The 20,696-nt window shown below is 54.6% G+C and overlaps 1 protein-coding gene across 7 annotated transcripts in view; it reads left to right on the plus strand.

Moving 5' to 3' along the window:
* The window catches only part of MEGF6 (multiple EGF like domains 6), a 35,682-nt gene that overhangs the window by 7,911 nt on the left and 7,075 nt on the right, over window positions 1–20,696 (plus strand). For 5 of the 7 annotated variants that reach the window (XR_005841394.1, XR_005841395.2, XM_040651262.2 and 2 more), the window contains 16 exons: window positions 9,548–9,670; window positions 13,196–13,321; window positions 13,403–13,525; window positions 13,648–13,770; window positions 15,103–15,240; window positions 15,414–15,536; window positions 16,031–16,153; window positions 16,651–16,815; window positions 16,977–17,108; window positions 17,204–17,332; window positions 17,993–18,121; window positions 18,208–18,342; window positions 18,443–18,577; window positions 19,497–19,622; window positions 20,170–20,301; window positions 20,568–20,696. Coding sequence is in view for 5 of the 7 variants with exons in the window: in XM_040651262.2 (XP_040507196.1) it covers window positions 9,548–9,670; window positions 13,196–13,321; window positions 13,403–13,525; window positions 13,648–13,770; window positions 15,103–15,240; window positions 15,414–15,536; window positions 16,031–16,153; window positions 16,651–16,815; window positions 16,977–17,108; window positions 17,204–17,332; window positions 17,993–18,121; window positions 18,208–18,342; window positions 18,443–18,577; window positions 19,497–19,622; window positions 20,170–20,301; window positions 20,568–20,696 (2,091 nt within the window). In the remaining 2 variants the exon portion in view is untranslated. Of the gene's footprint in view, window positions 1–5,754; window positions 5,949–9,547; window positions 9,671–13,195; window positions 13,322–13,402; window positions 13,526–13,647; window positions 13,771–15,102; window positions 15,241–15,413; window positions 15,537–16,030; window positions 16,154–16,650; window positions 16,816–16,976; window positions 17,109–17,203; window positions 17,333–17,992; window positions 18,122–18,207; window positions 18,343–18,442; window positions 18,578–19,496; window positions 19,623–20,169; window positions 20,302–20,567 lie in introns of those variants that run through there. The other 2 variants (XM_040651264.1, XM_040651263.1) reach the window with 2 other exon arrangements.

Raw genomic sequence — 20,696 nt, forward strand, 5'->3', positions numbered from 1 at the left:
GGAGTGCTGAGCCCAGACAGGCGTGTCAGCAGGGTTTGATGAGGGTGAAGAGTATGGAAGTGATTAATTACAGGCTAATCAGATGAGCCTGGAGTCCTTGGGGAGCAGGAAGGCAGCACCCAGCATGGCAACGCTTTGTGCTGGCTGATGAGGTACCAGAGGGCACAGTGCCTTTGCACAGAGCTTTTCCGTGGAGCTCTTTGCATAGATGGAGGTAGCTGTGAGCAGGAGTTAGAGTTTGTTGGCTCCTGCTCATGGATCCATGGGAAAGCAGTCACAAAGAGCTGCGGGTACTGTGCTTCCTGTAGGATAGAGGATGGATGGGAGGCAATGGCCTTATGTTGCACCAGGGGAGGTTCGGGTTGAAAATCAGGAACAGTTTCTTCTCCATTGGAGGAGTGATGCTTCGGCACAGGGGGGTGGGGGGTCACCAACCCTGGTGGTATTCAGTGTGGAGATGTGGATGTGGGCAGTGGGCACGGTGGGGTGGGTTGGAGTTGGACTCAGTGGTCTTCGTGTCTGGAATTCAGTGACTTTATATTCAACGCCTTTTTATTGCACTGATCCAGCGTCAGCCGCATGAATCATTTCTCAGGTCTACGTTAGGAGAGGGAGAGAAACGGTGGTTCTCCGTGATCGCATCGCCCTTCTCCAACTCCACGGCCAGCTGGCGATCCCTTCGGTTCCTTACGCCCGCCGTGAGGCGCTCGTTGTAGGGTTTACCCCCGGAGCCGCTCCGACGGGACGGCTCTGCCCAAAGCCCTCCGCAGCCGGCAGAGGGCGGCGGCGTCCCGGCCGTGTCCCCGCGGTGTCCCCGCGGCCGACCGTGGCCGTGCTGGGAGCGGATGGGAGCGCGGAGCTCCATCAGAGCTCGGTGAGCGCGAGAAACACGGCATCTACCCGCAGCAGCAGCAGGAAATGCACGGAACGCGGTATGGCTGAAGCACGAGCTGTTGGCAAAGCTGCAACTCGTTACTCCTCCATCCAGAGCAACGCCTTACAACGGTGTTGTCTCCGTTTCTCTACTTTCTTTTGAGAAGGAAATGCAAGAAGTGCAGCTCCTCGAGTCCAAACACATGCATGGAGTGTCCTTGCTTAGTGCCAAACCTCAGGAGTTTGCCAGCAGCTGATGCATCTCTTTGCAATCTCCCCATATATTTCACACGCCTGACTGTGATGCAGCATTTCCTAACCCGGGGTTCATCGTGGGCTGTAACTGGAAAATAAAAGATGGCCAAATGGCGGTGCAGCTCCTGGTGCTGTTCTGGTGTGGGCTCCAACCCAGCCCAGGCCGTCCCCACTCCTCGTGCTCTGCGGGTTGCTGACATTCAGGGCTGTTGCTGGGGCCACGCAGCTGGCTGATGAGCTGCACATCGGGAGCCTTGGCAGCACGCACGGCCTGTTCTGTGGGACTAATTAAAGCAGCTATCGTGTCTGTCGGGGAGGTGTGAAAATGCTTGGATGCAAAGCATCTCCAGTGCTTGCTGAGAGCTCCCATATGGGCTTTGGGGTGAGAGTGCTGCTTCGGTCAGAAGAGAGGTCTGGGGCAGAGCTGGGTGTCCATGCAGGGACACTGCTGCTCCATGACCCCACTGCACCGCTTCGTTGTTTCCCAGAAATGAGCTTCCAAATGATGATGCTGACTGAAGGTGACAGAGGGGGTTGGAGCTCAGCAGCAGCATCTGTCATGTTAAATAGTGGTTTGTTTTCTGTCCCATCGAATGAAATGAATTTACTAATTGCCTTCTGCTTAAATCACTGCTACTTCTATTACCACGTGCTCAGTCCTGCTTCTTGCCTGGCATTAGAAGTGCTTCACTTTTTGTTACACACAGCCATGTATGTGCACACTCACACATGCTTGCATTACCTCCAGAATGCATCGTTTGCCATTCCACATGGAAGCAGTGGGCTGCTGTGATAAAGGAGTGCTGTGCTGTTCCCTCTCTGCTGAGAACGTTTCTTTTAATGGTGAACACAGTGATTATTTGCTGATGTTCCCCAGGGAAGGGTTGTGGTGTCTCCGGTGTTGCTGCTGCCTTGCCATAGACCTATGGGATGCTCTGGTGGTTCGTTTGGTATCATCCGGAGGTGTTCTCACTCTGCTGCACCTTTGGATGTGTGGAAAAGGGAAAGCCTGGTGTGGATGCAGGTGAGGTTTTCGGGGTGATGTCCTGAATCTCTTGGGGTCGTGTCTTTTATTGCTCCAAGGGGTGACTTTTCCTCTTAGGAGTTGATAGCATCGCATCATTCCCCATCTTTTACACTGAACCTCCTGTCTTCAGGCAAGGGTGAAAGAGAAGGCGCAGTCCGTGTCTGTAAAACACCAAATGGGATTTGTGTTAGCAAATACCAGCTGCACATCGTGGACCTGTCAGCTCCCATTGCTCGAACCAATGCTGTCTGCAGACCAGAGATCCAAGGGCTGTGCATCCATTCCCATCACAGTGCTGAGCATTCCTGCTGCCGTTTGGGACCGTCGTGTCTTCCTGGTGGCCTTCTCACTTATTTCAGCATTGGTTGGCTTAGCAGAAGTCCCAAAGAGTTCCAAACCATTAACAAAACTCGCTGACAAACTGGGAAAGAGCCATCGCTGTGGATACCGGTTTGGACATCAGAAAACTCAGTAGAAGAATGTCCCTTTGTTGCCAACTTGATGCATTCGTCATGTTTTGTTGAAAATAACTGAAAAGTATTTCCTGGCTCCGTCCAGCAGCAGAGATGTGTGAACCAAACAGCTCTGCCCTTATCTTCTCCAGGCTGAAATATTTTCGGGTAGGGATTAGGGGATTTTCTCCTCGGCTCATTGAGGGCGTCGGGATTTGGGTGGAAACAAACAGCCCTTTGTTCCCCCCTGCCCCTTTTTGCCTTTAGGGGAGGCCCCACTGGGACTTCCTTAGCAGAAGCGCTGGTGGTGCTTGACCAGAGCCAAGGTTGTGCTGGGCTGTGCAGAGCCTGCTGCGCCCACTGGGTGCAATGAGATGGAGACATCCACACGTGGCACCTCGGAGGTGCAGGGCCCCCTCGGTGTGACCCACAGAGCAGCAGCAGCCTTTGGCTCTGCGCTCTGTTTTCACTTCTGAGCTAGCACTATTATATTTAGAAAGCAAATCCTCCGTGGATTTATTCCGTCCTGGGCTTCTCTGCTCTTGCTACCAGGAAAGGAGCCAATGAGCTCCCGTGCCCGTCTGAGAGCTGCCTGATGAGCTCACTTAATGCCAGCACTGAGCCCCTGGGTGGCACCAGCTCCCATCTGCATTCAATGGCTTTGAACCTGAGCTGCACTGAGCATCTTTTGTACAATCCAAGTTCCCAGCTGATGCGGGTGCCCGTAGAGCATCGCTGCTCTGTTGGCTGTGGCTCATAGCTGCAAGTAGGGCTGCTCAAGCATTGCTGTATTCCTAACTTTCTCTGTAGCAGAAGAGCCATCTGAAGTGGTGTGGGTGGACGATGGCTTTTTGCTTTATTTACTTCACTTGTTTTTTTTTTTTTATATATATATAGGAAACAAACCTGATTTCTGTTTCACACCAACCCTAGAGGTTCTACCTCTGTGCCACCTCCTCGAGCTGCTGCTGTGTAATATTTTCCAGTATGGACTTGAAGGCTGCAGAAGCCTTTCCTTCATCCATTAGCCAACACCACATCAGCTTGAAGTCCCATCCTGGGCACAGGAGCTCATGTTTGCAGCAGCATTAAGTCATTTCTCACCCTGGGCCAACACCCCAAGGTTTACCCCTTTGCCTTCAGTGTTCCTGATTTGCTGTGGGGGGTTTCTGGATTGCTGTCGTGTTCTCACTTTGGCTGTTTGCTTTCCACCGTAGAACAGTCAGAAGAAACCTGGTTTGGGGTCTGGGTGGTTCTGGATGAGGTTCAGCCACCCGAGTTCATCGACCCATGTCTGAGTGTGGAATGAACTTAAGGAACCTCAGCCCTTAGCATGCTGTTGGACTACGAAATCCTTCAGCCGTACTTTATTTGGGTTCTTGCAAGAATTCAGTGAGGCCAAGACTGGGTCAGAATGGAATTCCATGGGAGCAGCCCACGCACTGCTTACAGAACCCCTCTGGTGCTGCTGCTCCCCCAGCCAGGAAGCCAACACGACCTGCTGCTGCTGGCAGCGTGCTGCCGTATCCAAACCACCCCCTCGTACTTCATCAGCCACAGTAAATTAGGTGAGGAGGAAGCTCGGGCTGGCTCAGAGCTGGCCAAGCATAACTTATGTCATAAGTTTCTGTTCAAGCCTGAAGTGCTCTCTGTACACGTGCCGTACTGCGGAGCCGTTCAGCAAAGCCTTGCATGACTTTTCTAACAGCAGCATAAGGAAATGTGAGATGGAACGAGTTTGGCACATCATTTGTTGAGCAGCAGCGGCTTCGATAGCGTTTCTGTCAGTGGGATAGAAGTGGGGTCTGTATGGGGAGCTGCGCCCGGCCAGGAGGGGTTCCCAGGTCCTGGGGGTGGGGGAAGGGCTCTCTGGTTTGTGTTTGCAGCCAGGGAGCTGCGTTCCAAGCCGGGATCATTTCATATAGACAGCATCCTAATAACACTGCTGGCACGAGGCAGTCTGCCCAAAGCGTTTTGCAGAGCTTTATGGCACTGTTGCACGTCAGCACCGCCAGAAGCACTTACAGCAAAGTGTCAGCGCTGCCCATTGTAGCAGGGCTGGAGGGGCCCTCCCAAGGAGGGGGTCGGGGCAGCAGTGACAAACTGTGCCGTCTGGGGTTGCTGGTTGGCCACCGGGCGCTCTGTGGTGTGCTGGGAGCTGCCCCTGCGTGGCTCCATAGGTTTGGGGTGCCTCGTGGCTGGAGCCCACCATCCTTCCCAGCAGCCCCCCAACGCTTTTCTTCCTGGATTCAGCTCCTTTCTGTGGAATGCTATTCATTGCAGCCTCAACCACAAGCTTTAATTTGGAATTTCACTACAGCCAAAGAAGGCTTCTAAAAGCAGCAGCCCCACTCCCCCCCCCCCGGGCTCAGCCCTGCAAGCTCATTGTTTCAAACCATTCCAGAAGCAAAATGAGCCTTTTGAGCTGACCTCTGGAAAACGCAACGAGCTATTCCTACTTCTTGCTTAATGAAAAAGGTACAATAACATTCTAGGATCCACGTTACGGGAAACGGCGTGGATTTCTCTGTAGAGCTGCCTCTTGGTTGAGCTTAGCTTTGTCCACAACGACTTTGTAGCTGTAAGGAAGGCACAGGGAAGCTTTGCACTTGCAGCCTCACCAGGTGTGTGTCGTTAGAGGGAGGCGCCGTGGTAGGGGCTGATTGCCTTCCAGCGGGCACCTGAGCCGGGGGGCAACAGCAGCACGTGGGCGTGGGTTACACCATAGGGGTCGGGCAGGCGGTGATGTCACCTGCGTTGAATTGCAGTCACCTGGGCGGGGGGCTGCGTGCTGGGCACGCACGTCCATTCCTCCGTCCGTCCGTCCAGGCAGCCTCCCGAGCTGCTCCGCTGTCCGCCCGCCGCTGTGAGCCCCGTCCCGGCTCCCCGCCAGTCCTTCCTCCGGAGGAATGCGGTGTCGGGGCGGTGCGGAGCGGGGGGCGGCGCTTCCCGTCGCGGCCCTCACCTGCGGGGGGCGGCGGAGCGCCCCGCACGGAGCCCCTCCCGCTCGCTGTGCTTTTGTGGGATTTTTTGTTGTTATTTTTCCTTTCCCTTTTGGCTCCCGCAGCCCTCCCGTTCCTCCTTTAACTCGCTGCGGGACCGCACTTCGCGCAGTCGTTTCGGCTTCCCCCCCCCCCCCCCCCCCCCCCCGTCCTTCCGTTTTACCTCTTAACTCCCCAGCATGAGGCAGGAGCACTTTGGGATGCTGCTGTGGTGCTTCGGCTTTTTGGGTAGCATCCCCGGTGCTGCCGGCAATCACTACCGTTACCAGTGGAGGAGCTGCTATCCTTGTTACCTGGGGCGTGCGGGGTACAGCGTTGGCCACGCCGAGATGCGACCGGGTACGTGCTGGGCTCAGCCCGGGGTGGGTTGGTGCTGCCCTGGGGGTGGCAATGGGGGGCTGGGTGATGGGCTGGGTGCTGCCCTGGGGGTGGGTAGCTGAGCCCCTGGGCTGGCAGCTGTTGGGTTTGCATCCCAGCGACCTCCTGTACATCTGACCGTGATCGTGTAGCAGCTTGGATTCTTATAGTCATATAAAAGTGCTTTCTGGCAGAGTAGGGGGGGAGAACTGAGAGTTTCTATCGGTTGCTGTGCAGTTATGTGGTTTGGTTTAACACATTGGAAAGCTGAGTATTTGTGTGATGATCAGTGGGGATGTTGAGTAAGGGATAACTTCTGTAAGCTCTCCTATGTCTGTCTCCTCATCCCTGTGTGCTCAGCTGGCTTAGCAGCAGGGGTTGAGGCTGCCTAAAGGTGTTGGAAGAAGTGGAGAATATGTAAAGTCTGCTGAGGGCTTTGGGTGTTTGTGAGTAGTGCAGGTATCAAGGAATGTGTTATCTTAGTGTGAGATAATCCCAATGAACGAATGCCCCAAGCTGTTGAACATAAAGGCATTATCAGTACATGTGTAAGATGTGGCAGAGCGCAGGAAATGGGGAGTTGTTATTGCTTGGAGGTCAGACCACAGGCTCACAGAGCTCACACTGCAGTTGGTGCTTCCATCCCTGACTGCATTAACTCGTGTGGTTTCTCCAGCATTGCCCGGGGTACGAACTTCTGATCCCGAAAGCAAAGTGAGCCCAATGAGCTGCTGCAGGGGCATCTCGTGGGCAGCCTCCTTGTGCAAACAGGGAATGAAGAGGTGCTTTGTGTAATGGTGATGCACATATAATTGGAGTCTTGAGTGCTTTAAAATCTGTTCTGTGTGCACACAGTGCTCTGTTGGATCCCTGCATTCGTGTTGAGTGGCTAATTGCAGTGCTGTGGGTTATGTCCTCGTGCAGCCAGCCTGTAAAGGAGAGATCATTACTCTCTGCTGGGGTCCTATGTGAAATCATTGCACCTGGAGGCCTCTGTGATCCTCTAAAGTACAGCAGAACCCAGCACAGCTGTGTGCTCTCCTTTGGTTCTGTTGCTTCCAGCAGGTGTGAGTGCCTTTGGCAGTGCCCCGTGGTTTGGGCACCAAGGATGGTGCCCCGCTGCCCGTGTTCCCTGCCACGTGCTGCTCATACAGCCCATGCGTGGGGTTGTGTTCTGTCCTAATGGCGGAGAAGTGGGATAAAGTGAAGCTGAGAAGAGGGGTTTGAGCAGATGAGTGCAGTGGCAAGTTGGGAGCTGGCTGCTGGCTTGTTGTTACGTGCATCTCTGTTCCACCCTGAGTAATGCGCAATTATCGGCACCATCAGGAGACTGAAACTTGAGGACGGCTCATAAGGGAGAGCTGTGCTTGAAGGCAAAAGGAGGTGAGGTGAGGACAAAGGCAGTGCTGGAGACAAGGTAGCTGCTGGTCCCTCTGCGCCACATCCAACTGTAGTCAGAGCATCTGCTCCTGAAATGCTCTTGGAAACTCCTGCTGCTGAGGTTGGTGCAGGTATTGTGTGTGGATAAGAGCTATAAGCACCTCCACTCTGTAGGAGCAGCTGCTGTGGAAGCCCAGCAGGTTTGGAACAGCCCTGTGGAGCTCAGGTTTGGGGTTTTTCCCATCTCCCACAGCCTGGCACAGGGCTGTGTCCCATTGCTGAGCACCGCAGTGCGGTTGGGCTGTCTCCTTCCATCCTCACTGCTCGGTGAAACTGCTGAAAGCAGCTCTAATAGACTGGTGCTGAAAAGATAAAGTAGGTGAACCCCACGCGGGCTCATCTTGGTGGATTTTAATTAACCATTTCCCCACAGCCCGGCTCAGCAATCAGGCTAATTGCCGCAGGGGTTACAGCCTGGTTAGCTGGAGAGCAAAGCCTTACAGCATATCGGCTGCCTCAGCCTGCAGCTGGGATTCCTCTCCTCCTCCTCAGCCTCTCACAGGAGATAAACTGCCCCTGAACAGAGCGCTCTGTAATTTGCAGAGCTGCTGCTGCTGCTTTCCTTCCCCTAACGCAGAGCTGCTGTTCGGGATCAATGTCTGCACTGTGGGAGCTGTGTGTGGTTGGGCTGTGCAGCATTGCAGTGCCTGCACTCTGCCCCGCTCTGTGGGGTCGGGAGGAGTGATCCCATAGAGGGACACTGCTGAGAGCATCAGCTGCCGCTGCTCCGCTGTGCCCATGTTGGTGCAGACAGCAGTGTGAGCTCCTGGATCCTTACACAGCCAGAGGCTTTCCTAACCCTGGGCCAAGTTCTGCTTCCAGCACTCACTGTTTGGTTTTGGCACTGCTTTGGGGCATTTTGGCCGTGCTGCTGCCCTACCAGTGCTGGCTGGCACTGCGCTGTGCTCCCAGCAGGGCTGCTCGCTGCCCGCTCAGGGGAGAAGTCTGTGTGCTTCTCACTTCCCTTCCTTGGCACGCTAATTCCAACCAGATTTTGTCAGTTCTCCAATAGGAAAATCACCCCAGCCTGTCATGAACCGCATTGCGTGGAGTGGAGCACTGCCAGCTCTGTGCTCCCAATGCTGTGTGCCAATGCAACCCACGTGGGTGCACAGTCCCTGTCCCACTGGACCCACTGCCATCACTTTTTGGCTTCAGGTTAGAGCTGAAGGGAAGTGGTAGAACATTCTCTGAAATTCAGACCAGAGAACTTTGTTACTCCACACTGAAGTTACCCAGACCTCAGGTTTTCTGGTCTTGAGCCAACTCAGAATGGAGGATGTTGGTCCCCAACAGAATGAACACAGCCTGCACCTCCCGCACCCCCCATGTGTGCAGAAATTCTGCTCCTGAGCTGATTCTTTGACTCTCTCTGTCCCATATTGGGTCTCCAGTGAGCTCTACATTTCTTCTCAGCTCTGGAAATCAATCGTAGTATTTAAAGGCGATGTAAGAGCTGTGAAGATCTGGTTGGCATTTGGCAGAAAGATTTTCTGGCACAGAGACTGCCTTTTGTTCATGGGCATATAGGCTGAACAATAGGAGCGGACACACGGAGCTCCATTGGCTCGTGTTGGAGGGGCTGGGAGCTGTGGTTGGGAGTCTCACCTTTGGGCACCCATCCTTGCGTGCTGCCTCTGCAACTCTCCATTCACTTCGCATCCTTCCCCCTCCCTCCAGCCCTTAATACTCAGTGGTGGCTCTCGCCATTCAGGTCACAGAGCAGGCCATCCATTTGTGGTCCAGATGGATGGATCTACCCTCAACAGAGAGGGAGGGGATGCAAAACACTCCTAAACCCACAGCCTTCAGGGCAGAAGGCTCTTGGGAAGTACTGCTGCAGTGTGCTCATGGCTACCCCGGTGACATGGTGCTGTGCCTCCATCTGGGAAAAGGGACTATTGGAAGTTGAGCAGGAGGAAGGATGGTTTACACTGATTGACAAACAAGATGCATTTTTGTCCGATTGCATGCTCGTCCTTGAGATCTCTTAAATCTCTTGGCTGCTTAAACGTGATGGAAATAGCAGTGCTGTTCCTGATGCATTCACTCCTTGAATCTGGAGTCACTCAGCAGAGGATAAAGAATTCTGACTTCAGATGCTGTCATGCCCACTTCTTTTTTTTTTTTTCCTTCTGCAGATGTTGATGAGTGCCAGGTTCACAACGGGGGCTGCCAGCACAGATGTGTGAACACCTTTGGTTCCTATTACTGTGAGTGCAAGCCGGGCTTTCGCCTGCATGCAGATGGTAGAACCTGCATTGGTAAGTCAAAGGTTTTTGTGTTCCTTGGGAATGCCTACTTCTTCATAGCCCTTGTTGTACCCGAAAGTGTGTGCTGTTGTACGTGAAGTGGTTGATGTTGGCTTACACTCTTGTATCATGGCCCCTTTCCCAGGTAGCAGTGATAGGATGAGAGGGAACGGCCATAAGTTGCTCCAGGGGGAGCTCAGGTTGGATATAAGGAAATGTTTATTCTCCAAAGGAGTGGAGAAGCTTTGGAACAGACTGCCCTGGGAGGTGGTGGAGTATCTATCCATGGAGATGTTCCATGTGTGGGTGTAGCACCTGGGGATGGAGTCTGGTGGACGTGAGGGGGGTGGGGGGTGGGAATTGGGCACGGCTCCTTTGGAACAGCAGAGCTGCACTGAACACTGATGGTTTTTGTTCTTGACACTTCTGTGATAGAAATACACATCCGTGTGTGTGTATGCCCCGCTGTCAGCACAGCTCGGTGCTGGCCCATTAGGACAGTGGTGTCGAGGGATGGAAGTAAACAACCTTTTTCCTGTAAAAGCTCAGAAGAGGGCTGTGGATCAGCAGTTCCAGTGCTCGGTACAGTGATGGGGTGACTGCAGGGCTGGCTCATGCCTGGCCCCTCTGTGGTTGGTGTTGCAGATGGTAAAGCAAGGCACGATGCAGGGATAAAGCAGTACAGTCTTTCAGAAGTCCTCCAGGCACCTCTAAAAATGGGTTGTGAGGGGTCTGCTCAGCACCTTTGGTTGTCCACAGCTCTGCAGTGTGAGGTCCTGCATTGCCTCTGTTGTTCCATTATAGCGAATCTCTGATGATTTGAGTACAGAGGAGAACAGAGCCGGCGTTTCCGCCGAAAGTGAAATAGAGCAAAAAGAGCCATTGGACGTCCTGAGATCACCCCTCTTTATCAGAACCACATGGCAGGAGGCAGTGAGCTGACATCTTTGGGCCTTCTCCGTGGTTCCAGAGTGGGGGAGGGACTCCGGGGCCAAAGCAAAGAGTTTAATCTGAGCCCATTGCTTGTGTTGGCCGGCAGAAGGGCGAGATGGTCTGCATTAACACAGCGTGGCTCTGGAAATTGTCTGAGGTTGGAAGGAATCGGGTTGGGATTACGTGGCGGAGCCCTCTTCGTATTAACAGCATTCAAATGAAGAAATCTCGGGTTTAGCAGGGATTTACGTCGCGCCTTAAGGCGGTGTGTGGGCTCAGTCTACGTGATGGGATCCCACTGGGATGGGAAGGTGGTGTGGATGGGAATGTCGGGATCCAACAGCTGAGCACTGAGTGCATCCATCCTGCTGAGTGTGCGCCCTCATGCCACCCAATGTCCCGGGCTCAGGTCCTGCAGGGCCAGCCACAGTGCTCTGCTTGCAGACGATGGAAACCTCATCTGCAGAAAATCTGTCTGAGCTCTAATTACCAAAGGCTGCACAATGCACGGGATGACACTGGGTTTGGCAGCGGCGTCGCAGAAAAGCTGAGCAAGGAAAAGCATCTGGGAATGGAAATATTTTTAGAGCGGTTCTGTAAACAAAGAAAGAAAAGGAGCAGTAATTAGAACAAGGGCTGCAGGCTGCGCCGTGCCAGGAGCCGGCTGGGAGACCCCGAGCACATGGAACGGCACCCAAAGTGCTGCTAGCGTGTTTCGTTTGGTGTGCCTCGCTGTTCCTGCTCTGAAGTGGGGTTTGTTCCTCTTGCAGTAAAAGCAAAGCCCTGGCCCATGCACTGCACTGCTTGTCCCCGTGTGCCACGTACAGCAGAACGTGGCAGGGCTGCACTGCTGCCCCCCATTGCCCACAGTGCCACGTGGAGCACGTGGGCTCTCGCTATTTGCAAGCCAGGAGCACGAGGCTCCCATAGGGCTCTGAGAACACATTGCTAAAGGCAACCTAAAGGAAATGGTGGTGCCCATGTGTCTGAGTTACCCCATTGGAGAGCCTGCTGCGTCCAACCTGCAGCATCGCCATCAGCATCCTCTGCTTAAGTCGTGGCGTGGAGGAGGATCTGAACTTTGGGTTTTTTCCACTCTAAAAGCTTGTCTTCCAAAAGCATGCGAAGAGGGCAGTTGTTCAGACTGCACATTCATGGGATCACTGCATGCTGGGAGGTTATTTCAGATGTAAGATGTGTTGGCTGGTTATAGATCGGCCAAGCATTTTTCCCCATAAGGAGGAATATTTTGGCAAGCTTCAGCATTGTTTTACTGCTTTTATTAAAAAAAAAAAAGGCACTCCAAGCACAGCTCCATTATTTATGGGTGTTTTTAAATGTACATTATTAGACACTTAAATATAGCAGAAATGTTTGATGACCACCCATCTCTGCCCCATAGCTCTGCAGTCACCTCAGATACTTCTGCTGTCTCCTTCCAAATGGATTAAAGGAAACAACATCAATGAAGTAACACAGCCTGATAATTCTCACTCCAGCCCTGCGCTGTGTAGGGCAGCGTTTTGACCCCATGAAGTCATAGTTATTCCCCAAAATGCCTGCTTGGTTAATGGAGCTGATCCTTGCATGTGATGGTCACCATCAGACACAGGCTGCAGTGGTGCAGGAGCCATCAGTGCACACAGTGTTCCTCTGCAGGGACGTGGCTTTGCTGTGGGACCCTCAGCTTCCTCATAGGATTTCTCAGTCAAGACTTGGGATCCTTCTGCAGTGCAGAGAATGGGTCGGAAGTGCAGGAACCCCTTTGGTGACAGAAGCCAGGTGTCCATCCCACCCGCAGTGTGTGGATTGCAGAGCTGGGAGGGCGTAGTGCAGTTCCTGCAGGGTCAGCTCCCCCCGTGTAGATGCTGGTGCTGCACTCTGAGTGCCACAAAGCTGCTGCTGCTGCAGCACTTATGGCTGCAAGTTGTGCCCATCTCCAGCTGCACTTCACCCCTTGGGTGCTTATCATGCAGAGCAGTCTGAGCTATTTTAAAGCTAATTAATCATAGTAAGCTTCTAAAGAGGGGGGGTGGGGGAAGGCAATCCGTGTCTTTGGCCCTGAGATGTGTTTTTGGCTGTAACCTAGGGAAATCCTCTGGGTATGAGAGTGCCTTGTGCATGGCCACCAGCAGTGCTGCAGCCAGGAGCCCGGCCCCATCCCTGCAGGGCATCCCTGAGCGAGAGCACAGCGTGCTGTTTGTGCAGCAGGCTCCCAGGATGGGACGTGTCACACCAGGTCAAAGTGGGGACATGCAGGAGGGCGCTTGAAATCCCTTCCCCTTGAATGCTCCCAGAAGAACCCACGGTGCCTGCGTGGCCTCGCCCTGTGTAATTGCTGTCCTTTGCATGGCTCGGAGCCAGGAACCTAATTTTCCATGTTATTTTGTGACAATAAAATCGGAGCATGCCCTGGGTGCAGCTCTCCGAGCACAATGAAGTGGCATTAGCAGTGGCGTTGCATTGGCACCATCTGAGCTAAGCTGAGATTTCAGTGCTGCCGTAGCAACGGCTTGCAGTCAGCCCACCTTGAAAACGTGAATAGCTTTATGGCTTCAAACCCTCAGCTGGTGCTTTCGGATGATGCTTCTTGTGCTTTCCCAGCGCTGAACTCGTGTGCGGTGAACAACGGTGGCTGCGAGCACGACTGCGTGCAGCTGACGGCCAACCAGCACCAGTGCCGCTGCCGCCGGCAGTATCGGCTGCGGGAGGACGGCCGGCGCTGCGCCCGTGAGTGCCGGGCGGTGGGGGGAGGGATGGCAGCCCTACACGTGGGGCTCTGTGAGTCATTGCTGCTTCTCTCGGCCCCAGCCTGGAGCCCCTGTGCTCAGAGGAACGGGGGCTGCATGCAGCTCTGCAGGGATGTCCAGGGAGCAGCGCGCTGCGAGTGCCGCCCCGGATACCGGCTGGGACCTGATGGCAGAGCCTGCCAAGGTGAGCTCCTGTGGGGCCAAGCAGCGTTGTCGCTGCTTTGGGGATTGATGGGGTGATGCTGAGGGATGCGCCTTCAACGCTGGCTTAAGGCTGCTGCTATTCCTGGTTTTTGCCATCTGTAGATGTGGATGAGTGCTTGGCCGGCCTGGCCACGTGTGCGCACCGCTGCCTGAACACCCACGGTTCCTTTATGTGTGCCTGCAACCCGGGCTATGAGCTGGGAGCGGACAGCAGGCAGTGCTACCGTGAGTACCGCAGTGGGATGGGGGGGTCTGTGGGTCAGAAGGGGGGAAGAGGAGTGGAGGGGTCCTGCTGACGGAGAGCACTTGGTACTGCCTGTTGAGAGCAGACCGAGTCGCAGAGCACTGCGGGCCATGGTCAGAGCTGTCAGCTTCTCCCACCAGCAGAACTCATCCTCCTCTTCAAAGTCACCTTTGCACTGGTTTAGATGGTTTACTTGGAGCTGTTTGGCTCCAATTGGGCCAAGTCTCACTCCTGCATTGGATGAGTTTGGTCAGTTGTAGACGTGTAACTGAAGGAGGAATTGAGCTAATGATGTGATCACATCTGCTCCCATCAGGAAGAGAAATAAATACAATCCAATACAAGAGTGAGCCAGATTGCCATATGTTCAGCCAAAGCACATCAGCAGAGACGGCCTGAAGCAAAGCAGTTCAGAGCAATGCAAAGAGCTGCGTGCTATTCAGGAGCCAGAGCACTGCTGGCACCTCTCATTCCTAAGGGCATGGCTGATCCCACGCTGCATGTTCTGCTGAACAAAATCCCACAGCTCGGTTTCGGTAGCCTCCACCTTTGCCTGTTGGGTGTTCTTGGATGAGCACACGCTTTTAGCACGTTTGTTCCCTGCTATGCCCTGGCTGACCACACGTTAGCAGGGAAGGAGAGAACGTCCATGTTTTGAGATCTGGAAGTTAGCTTTCCGCCGTGGCACAGCTTTTGTTTTCTACATGCACAGACCCACTGGGGAGCACCGAGCTCCTCTTCTTTCATCTTTCTTGGGCCTGAATGCACCAGAACCTCAAGAACGTTCTTGTAGGCGGCAGCTATTTTTCTGAGGTTGTCAGTGACTCAGAGCCCCGTGGTAATTTTAGCCTAAAGAAGCTTCATTAGCTAGGCTGGAGTTTACAAGAGCTTTGCCAAGCTATGAAGACACATGGCTGCTATTGATGCTTGCCTCTTCCATTCGGACATGTCAGTCACTGCCTTTCCTAGCTGCAGGCATCTGGATGTTCGCAGCGCTCAGCTGCTCCCATTCCCAGCTGGCATCCAAAGCTCTGTGCTGGGAAGGCTGAGCCAACTCTGGCTGGCAGCACATCCTGCAGCTTGTCAGGAATGGGAGCAGCTCTGTGTGCAGTCTGGTTCAGCTCAGCTTGACCATGAGCCTGTCCCCGAGGGGCTCCACAGGGTTATTTTTGTGCAGCCCTTCCCAGCCCAGCATCTATTCCCATCCCTTCCCTGCAGCACAGCACTGCTCTGCTCAGCAGGGCCGTGTACCAAAAGCACCCACGAGGGGTGGGTGCCCGTGGCACTGGATGCTGATGGAATTCCTTCTGCAGGGATAGAAATGGAGATTGTGAGCAGCTGTGAGAGTGGCAACGGTGGCTGCTCCCATTTGTGCCACCACAGCAGCGCCGGCCCCATCTGCACCTGTAACTCAGGCTACCAGCTGCAGGATGACCAGAGGACATGCACTGGTAAGGCGAGGCTCACTCCTTGTTTTCACAAGTCTATCCCAAGCCAGGAGGACCCCCACGTGTCAGCTACTGTGTGCATATATACCATGAGGCTATAATGGAGCAATGTTAACAACTGCTGTGACCTTGTGGGTGCCGTGTATTGACACCCAGCACCCTCTGCTTTTATTTAGACATCAACGAATGTGAGGATGGCTCTCACTGCTGCCAGCAGGACTGCTACAACTACCCTGGGGGCTACGAGTGTGCCTGCCATGCTGGGTACCGGCTGCGTGCTGATGGCTGTGCCTGCGATGGTGAGCGGGGTGCATGCAGTGCGGTGTGTGTTCTGTCCTTGCTCCTGTAGGTTTGCACCCATCCATTGGGCCAGCATGGCTGAGGGGCTTTGAATTCAATGGCTTCAAGTCGAGCTGTCTCAGAATTGCTCCAGGTCTGAATGCAGCTGCAATTTGCACACAATGTTTGTTCACTGTTTGTTTGTTGCACTTAATTTCCATCTTGGTGGAGCTGGTGGTAAATACAAGCATCTGTATAAAGCACTGCTAACGTGGGGACAAATGCAAGCTATTAATGAAGAGAAGAAGTTGTTCTGCCTGGTTGTGAGTAGCCAGGCACCTCTTCCAGTCACTCCCAGTTACACAGCCATGCAATCACTGGAGTTTGAAGGGACTCTTATGCAGTGAGCGGAGGCTCTCCATCACTTGAGCAGTCTCCTTCAGCTTTTAGAGCCGGTTGCTTTGTGTATCCGGTGAGGTGCTGCCACCTGCTTGCTGTCCCCTTTGTGTTCTAGACGTGGATGAGTGCTCCTCCAACAACGGTGACTGTGAGCACACGTGCCAGAACCAAGTGGGGTCCTTCCAGTGCGGCTGTCCCATTGGGTACAAGCTGGATGGAGACAGGAGGGGCTGCATCTGTAAGTGCTGTGTGCTGAGCACCCTGTGCCCATCCCTCTCCAGCAAGACCATGGAAACAACCTTACATCATCAGGAGCATCAGAGTGCCTGCCCTGCATGTTCCTGAGGCTTTATAGGCTGTGCAGCCCCCGCTGTAGACCCACGCTTAGCCTGATGGCGTGGCTTGTAGCCCTGTGAAGGAAGGGAACCAGTATCTCTCGCTGATGTATGCTTGTTCCAAAAGGACATCAAGCTGAAATGCAGCCCTTAGTTTGGGTGGGTGGGCGGTCTGCCCCCAAACAAGCCAATGAGCTGGAAAAAGCCAAGTGGGAAGGAGTGGATCACTGCTGTGTGGGTATCGATGGAGTGATGAATGCCAAAGCAGTTGCACAAACCCTGTGCTGGTGTTCTGGTTTCCCTTTGTTATGGCAGAAGTTCTTCCCCATTCCCTACCCCCAAATGAGCCCTTTTCCATTTTCTCCCCCTGACTCTGTGGTCTCTGTGGCTGCTCCCCCAGCTGTAGAGGACTCAGTGGAAGCCCTGGATGCCCGGCTCCCCATTATCCGCCCCATCCCCCACGTGGCCATCCTGCAGGATGAGCTCACCCAGCTCTTCAGCGATGACTACGAAGAGGAGGAAGAGATGGAAGCAAGAGGGGAGCACACCCTGTCTGAAACATTCGGTGGGCACTTTGTGGCTGCGGTCATTTGCTTGGAAGTCTCCACTTTTAATCATGGGTGCTGGGTTTGTGCTTGGTGGATGCGCCAGCAGCCACAGTCTGTAACATTGGGGTTGCTGGGGGCAGTCCTGGGGAGGGCATCTCACCATGTTGTCTCGTTGCAGTTTGTCTGGAGGACACCTTTGGCCCTGACTGCAGCCTGACATGTGAGGACTGTCAGAACGGGGGCACATGCAATGTGGAGGGGACGGGCTGTGAGTGCCCGGCCGGCTGGAGCGGGCTGCTGTGCAACCAGAGTGAGTGATGCTGCACACAGACCCTCATGCAATCTTATTCAGAGCTCAAAGCCACAGATGTGCATGCTGTTAAAGCTGTGCCCTCTGTCCCACAGCCTGCCCGCCTGGAACCTTCGGCAAGAACTGCAGCCAGCTCTGCCTCTGCCAGAATGGGGGTACCTGTGAGCCCACCACCGGCACCTGCCGCTGCCCCCCTGGCGTGGCTGGGATCCACTGTGAGGATGGTGAGAGCCCTACAGCTCTGTTCCATTGGTATTTTTCCCTTGCCGAAGCAATGAGCATCTCTGTCAGGTGTTCACCATGTGCTTCTTTGGAGCCTTTTGTGTTTGCTGGTGTTGGTCCCCCCACATCTGAGGGTGTTCCTCGTTCCCAAAGAGTTAAAATCTGGGGGACATGGGAGCAATGAGACAGTGAGGGATTCGGCCACAGACAGAGGGTTGGGATCATATGGAAGCAATTGCTGAAGGAGGAGAACATAAAATAAGGCAGGAGATAGCTGGAGCTCTTCTTTCTGTAGGAAGGAGGTGGTTGAAGGGTGCGAAGAGAAAACAGGAAGGTGAGATGAAAGCAAGCAGCGCTGTGCCGGGTGGCATTTCCTGCCCTGCTGTCTCCTGGGGAGGGCTGTGCTGCAGCTTTGTGCTGACACAGTGCATCATCTGCGTGCTTCTTATGTGGAGCACTCAGTTCTGAGGTGGTACAGGGAATCCCATTGCCCTATTGCCCTTACTAGAGGCCCCAGCATGTTCCTAGTCAGACAGCAGTCCCTCCCTCACTGCACCCTGTGCTTAGGTTTGTTTGTGATGATGTACTCCGGTTTTGCTATGGGTCTTTCCTGCAAGACATGCAATTGCAGACCCAAACCTCCTCACCATCCCTATCACCAGGGTGCCCGAAAGGGTTTTTTGGAAAGCAATGCAGGAAGAAATGCAACTGTGCCAACCGAGGTCGCTGCCATCGGATCTACGGAGCGTGTCTGTGTGATCCTGGCCTGTACGGCCGGTACTGCCACCTGGGTACGCCTCTGCTATGGGCTGCATGCTGCCCTTGGGCTGGGTGCTGTACCAGGAGGGTCACTGCTGCCCCGTCCCTGTCCCTGCAGCGTGTCCCAAGTGGGCGTTCGGCCCCGGCTGCTCTGAGGAGTGCCTCTGTGTGCAGCCCAACACACAGCACTGCGACAAGCGGGACGGCTCCTGCAGCTGCAAGCCTGGCTACAGCGGTGTGCACTGCGAGACCAGTGAGTGTGCTGATGGGCATCCCTCAGCTCCGTCCTCCTGAGACCTCTGTGCCTCCTGCTTGCATAGATTAGGAACTGAGCACGCTATCTTTGCCCCCAGAGTGTGAGCCCGGCCGCTACGGGGAGGGCTGCAAGAAGAAGTGCAGCTGCCCTCCGGATGCACGGTGTGACCACATCACCGGGCGGTGCTGGAAGGAGTGTCCCCAGGGCTACCATGGGGAGAACTGTGACCAAGGTGAGGTGGTGGGGTTGGAAGTGGCTTCCAGAGACCCACCTCTGGGATCTCTTAGAGAGGGAGGCAGGATTCTCATGCATAGAGATCCTTATTCAGGAAAGGAAGGCAAGCTCTCGCTGCATCCTGCCCCGTGGGCATCCCTGCTGTTGTAGATGAAGGTGGCAGATACTGATCTGCCTCTATTCCTCCCTTTGATATCCTTTCATTTCCAGACCATCAGTCCCCAGGAGAATGGCACTGTGTATCCCCTTCTGTTCATTTTCCCCTGCTGAAGTTCTGTTTATCTGCACATAGCAGATTATGTACTTCGTGCACATCAGGGCTTAAACTTCTGCCTCTGTATGAACTTCCCGGAGTGGCTCCTGAGCTCCATGCTCATCCCCCCTGCTTTCCTCCTGCTGCCAAATGGGGCAGCTTAGCTTCTGCTGTGAGAACCCTGAGGCTGTGCGTGGAAGTGCAGTAGGTTCTTGCATCCCATGTTGCATCCGTTCATTCCAAAGGGCTGCAGCAGCACTGCAGCTCCTGGGTGCTCAGCTGAGGATATTTGTTAAAAGGAATAAGAAAGGAGCTCGAGCCTGCAGGGGGGGACTCGCAGGAAATAACACAAATATTTGTACAGAAATAGGAGGCTTTTGGCTGTTGTTGGGACCTGGAAATGATTAAAGGGTGAAGACAAACATCTGCCATCAATTAGCACAGAGCAGGAATAACAAAAACTCCACTGTGTCACTTGAAATTTACGAGCTAGGATGCTTTTTCCTGTGCTAATTGTGAGCGCTGGTGCACGTGTATCTGCCGGGGCCTTCAGACCACGAGCGTGGTGCGTGTCTGGGGGCTCAGAGGGGTCTGTGGGAGCTCGGTGGCTCTTGGCCCGTGTGCAGCTCTGTAACCTGCAGCTCTCACTGATGTTTGCTTGCAGAGTGCCCAGCAGGGCGGTTCGGGGCCGGCTGCCTGCTGCTCTGCTCCTGCGGCGGGGCTCCCTGCGATGCAGTCAGCGGGAGGTGCGTGTGTGCACCAGGATGGACAGGGCACGACTGCGCCCAAGGTGAGTGCTTCTCGTGCCGTATGGCAGCAGCTGGAAGCCACTGACGGTGTGTGGATGTCCTGCTATGATAGTTCCACGTACAGAGAGCTGGCCCTGTCCCCAGCCCTGCAGCATCTCAGCTGCCCTGCTCAGCCCTCAGCAGTCTGCGTCCCTCGCACAGCTCCTGCAGGGTGACGGTGGCTGCCAGGTTAGGACGCTTTGCCAGAGCGCTGCTCCCCAGCAGCAGATGTGAATCTCAAGTTGACACGAGGGCCCCGGCAGGCTAGCACTTACTGAGGGATGTTTATAAAACAAACACGGTGATGTTGTCCTTACTGCTAGCCGTGTGTTCCCAAACAGAAGCATACGAACCAGACAGGGAATCCACTACCAAGAAATTAGGCATCCCACCTTGCCCTTTTGGTTGCCAGCTCTCTGCACAGGGGTCTTGCAGCCCCTTCTCCCTGTCCGAGGACAATGAGGAACGAGCCCAGCTGATAGCCCTCACCCCGCTCTGTGCTGCTTACCAAAGGCATTGAGCTGCCCTATTTCTCTCTGATTGCTGCAGCCTGCCCAGAGGGTCGCTGGGGCCTTGGCTGCCAGGAGCTGTGTCCTGAGTGTGCCAACAACGGCAGCTGTGACCCCGCCACGGGAGCGTGCGTGTGCCCACCGGGCTTCACTGGCAGCCGCTGCCAGGATGGTGAGCGTTGGGTCATGTTGGTGAGCGTTGGGTCGTGATGTATTCTGGGTCTGTGATTGTGAGTGTTGGGTCCATGATGGTGAGTGCTGGGGTCGTGATGAGCAGTGGGGATGTGGTGAATGCTGGGTCCATCATGGTGAGCATCGGGTCATGGTGTTGGAGTCGTGGTGAACGTCGGGTCCGTGATGGTGAGTGCAGTGTTTGTGGCTGTGAGCGCTGTTCCCTGGGCTCACTGTGGAGTTGCAGCTCATGTCCCTGCATCGCAGTGTGCCCACCCGGCTGGTTTGGCCAGGACTGCCAGCAGAGCTGCAGCTGTGGGAATGAGGGCCATTGCCACCCTGTGACGGGGACGTGCAGCTGCGCACCCGGCTGGACGGGTCACGACTGCCGGAGAG

This window comes from Gallus gallus, chromosome 21, assembly GCF_016699485.2.
Source record: "Gallus gallus isolate bGalGal1 chromosome 21, bGalGal1.mat.broiler.GRCg7b, whole genome shotgun sequence".
NCBI lineage: Eukaryota > Metazoa > Chordata > Aves > Galliformes > Phasianidae > Gallus > Gallus gallus.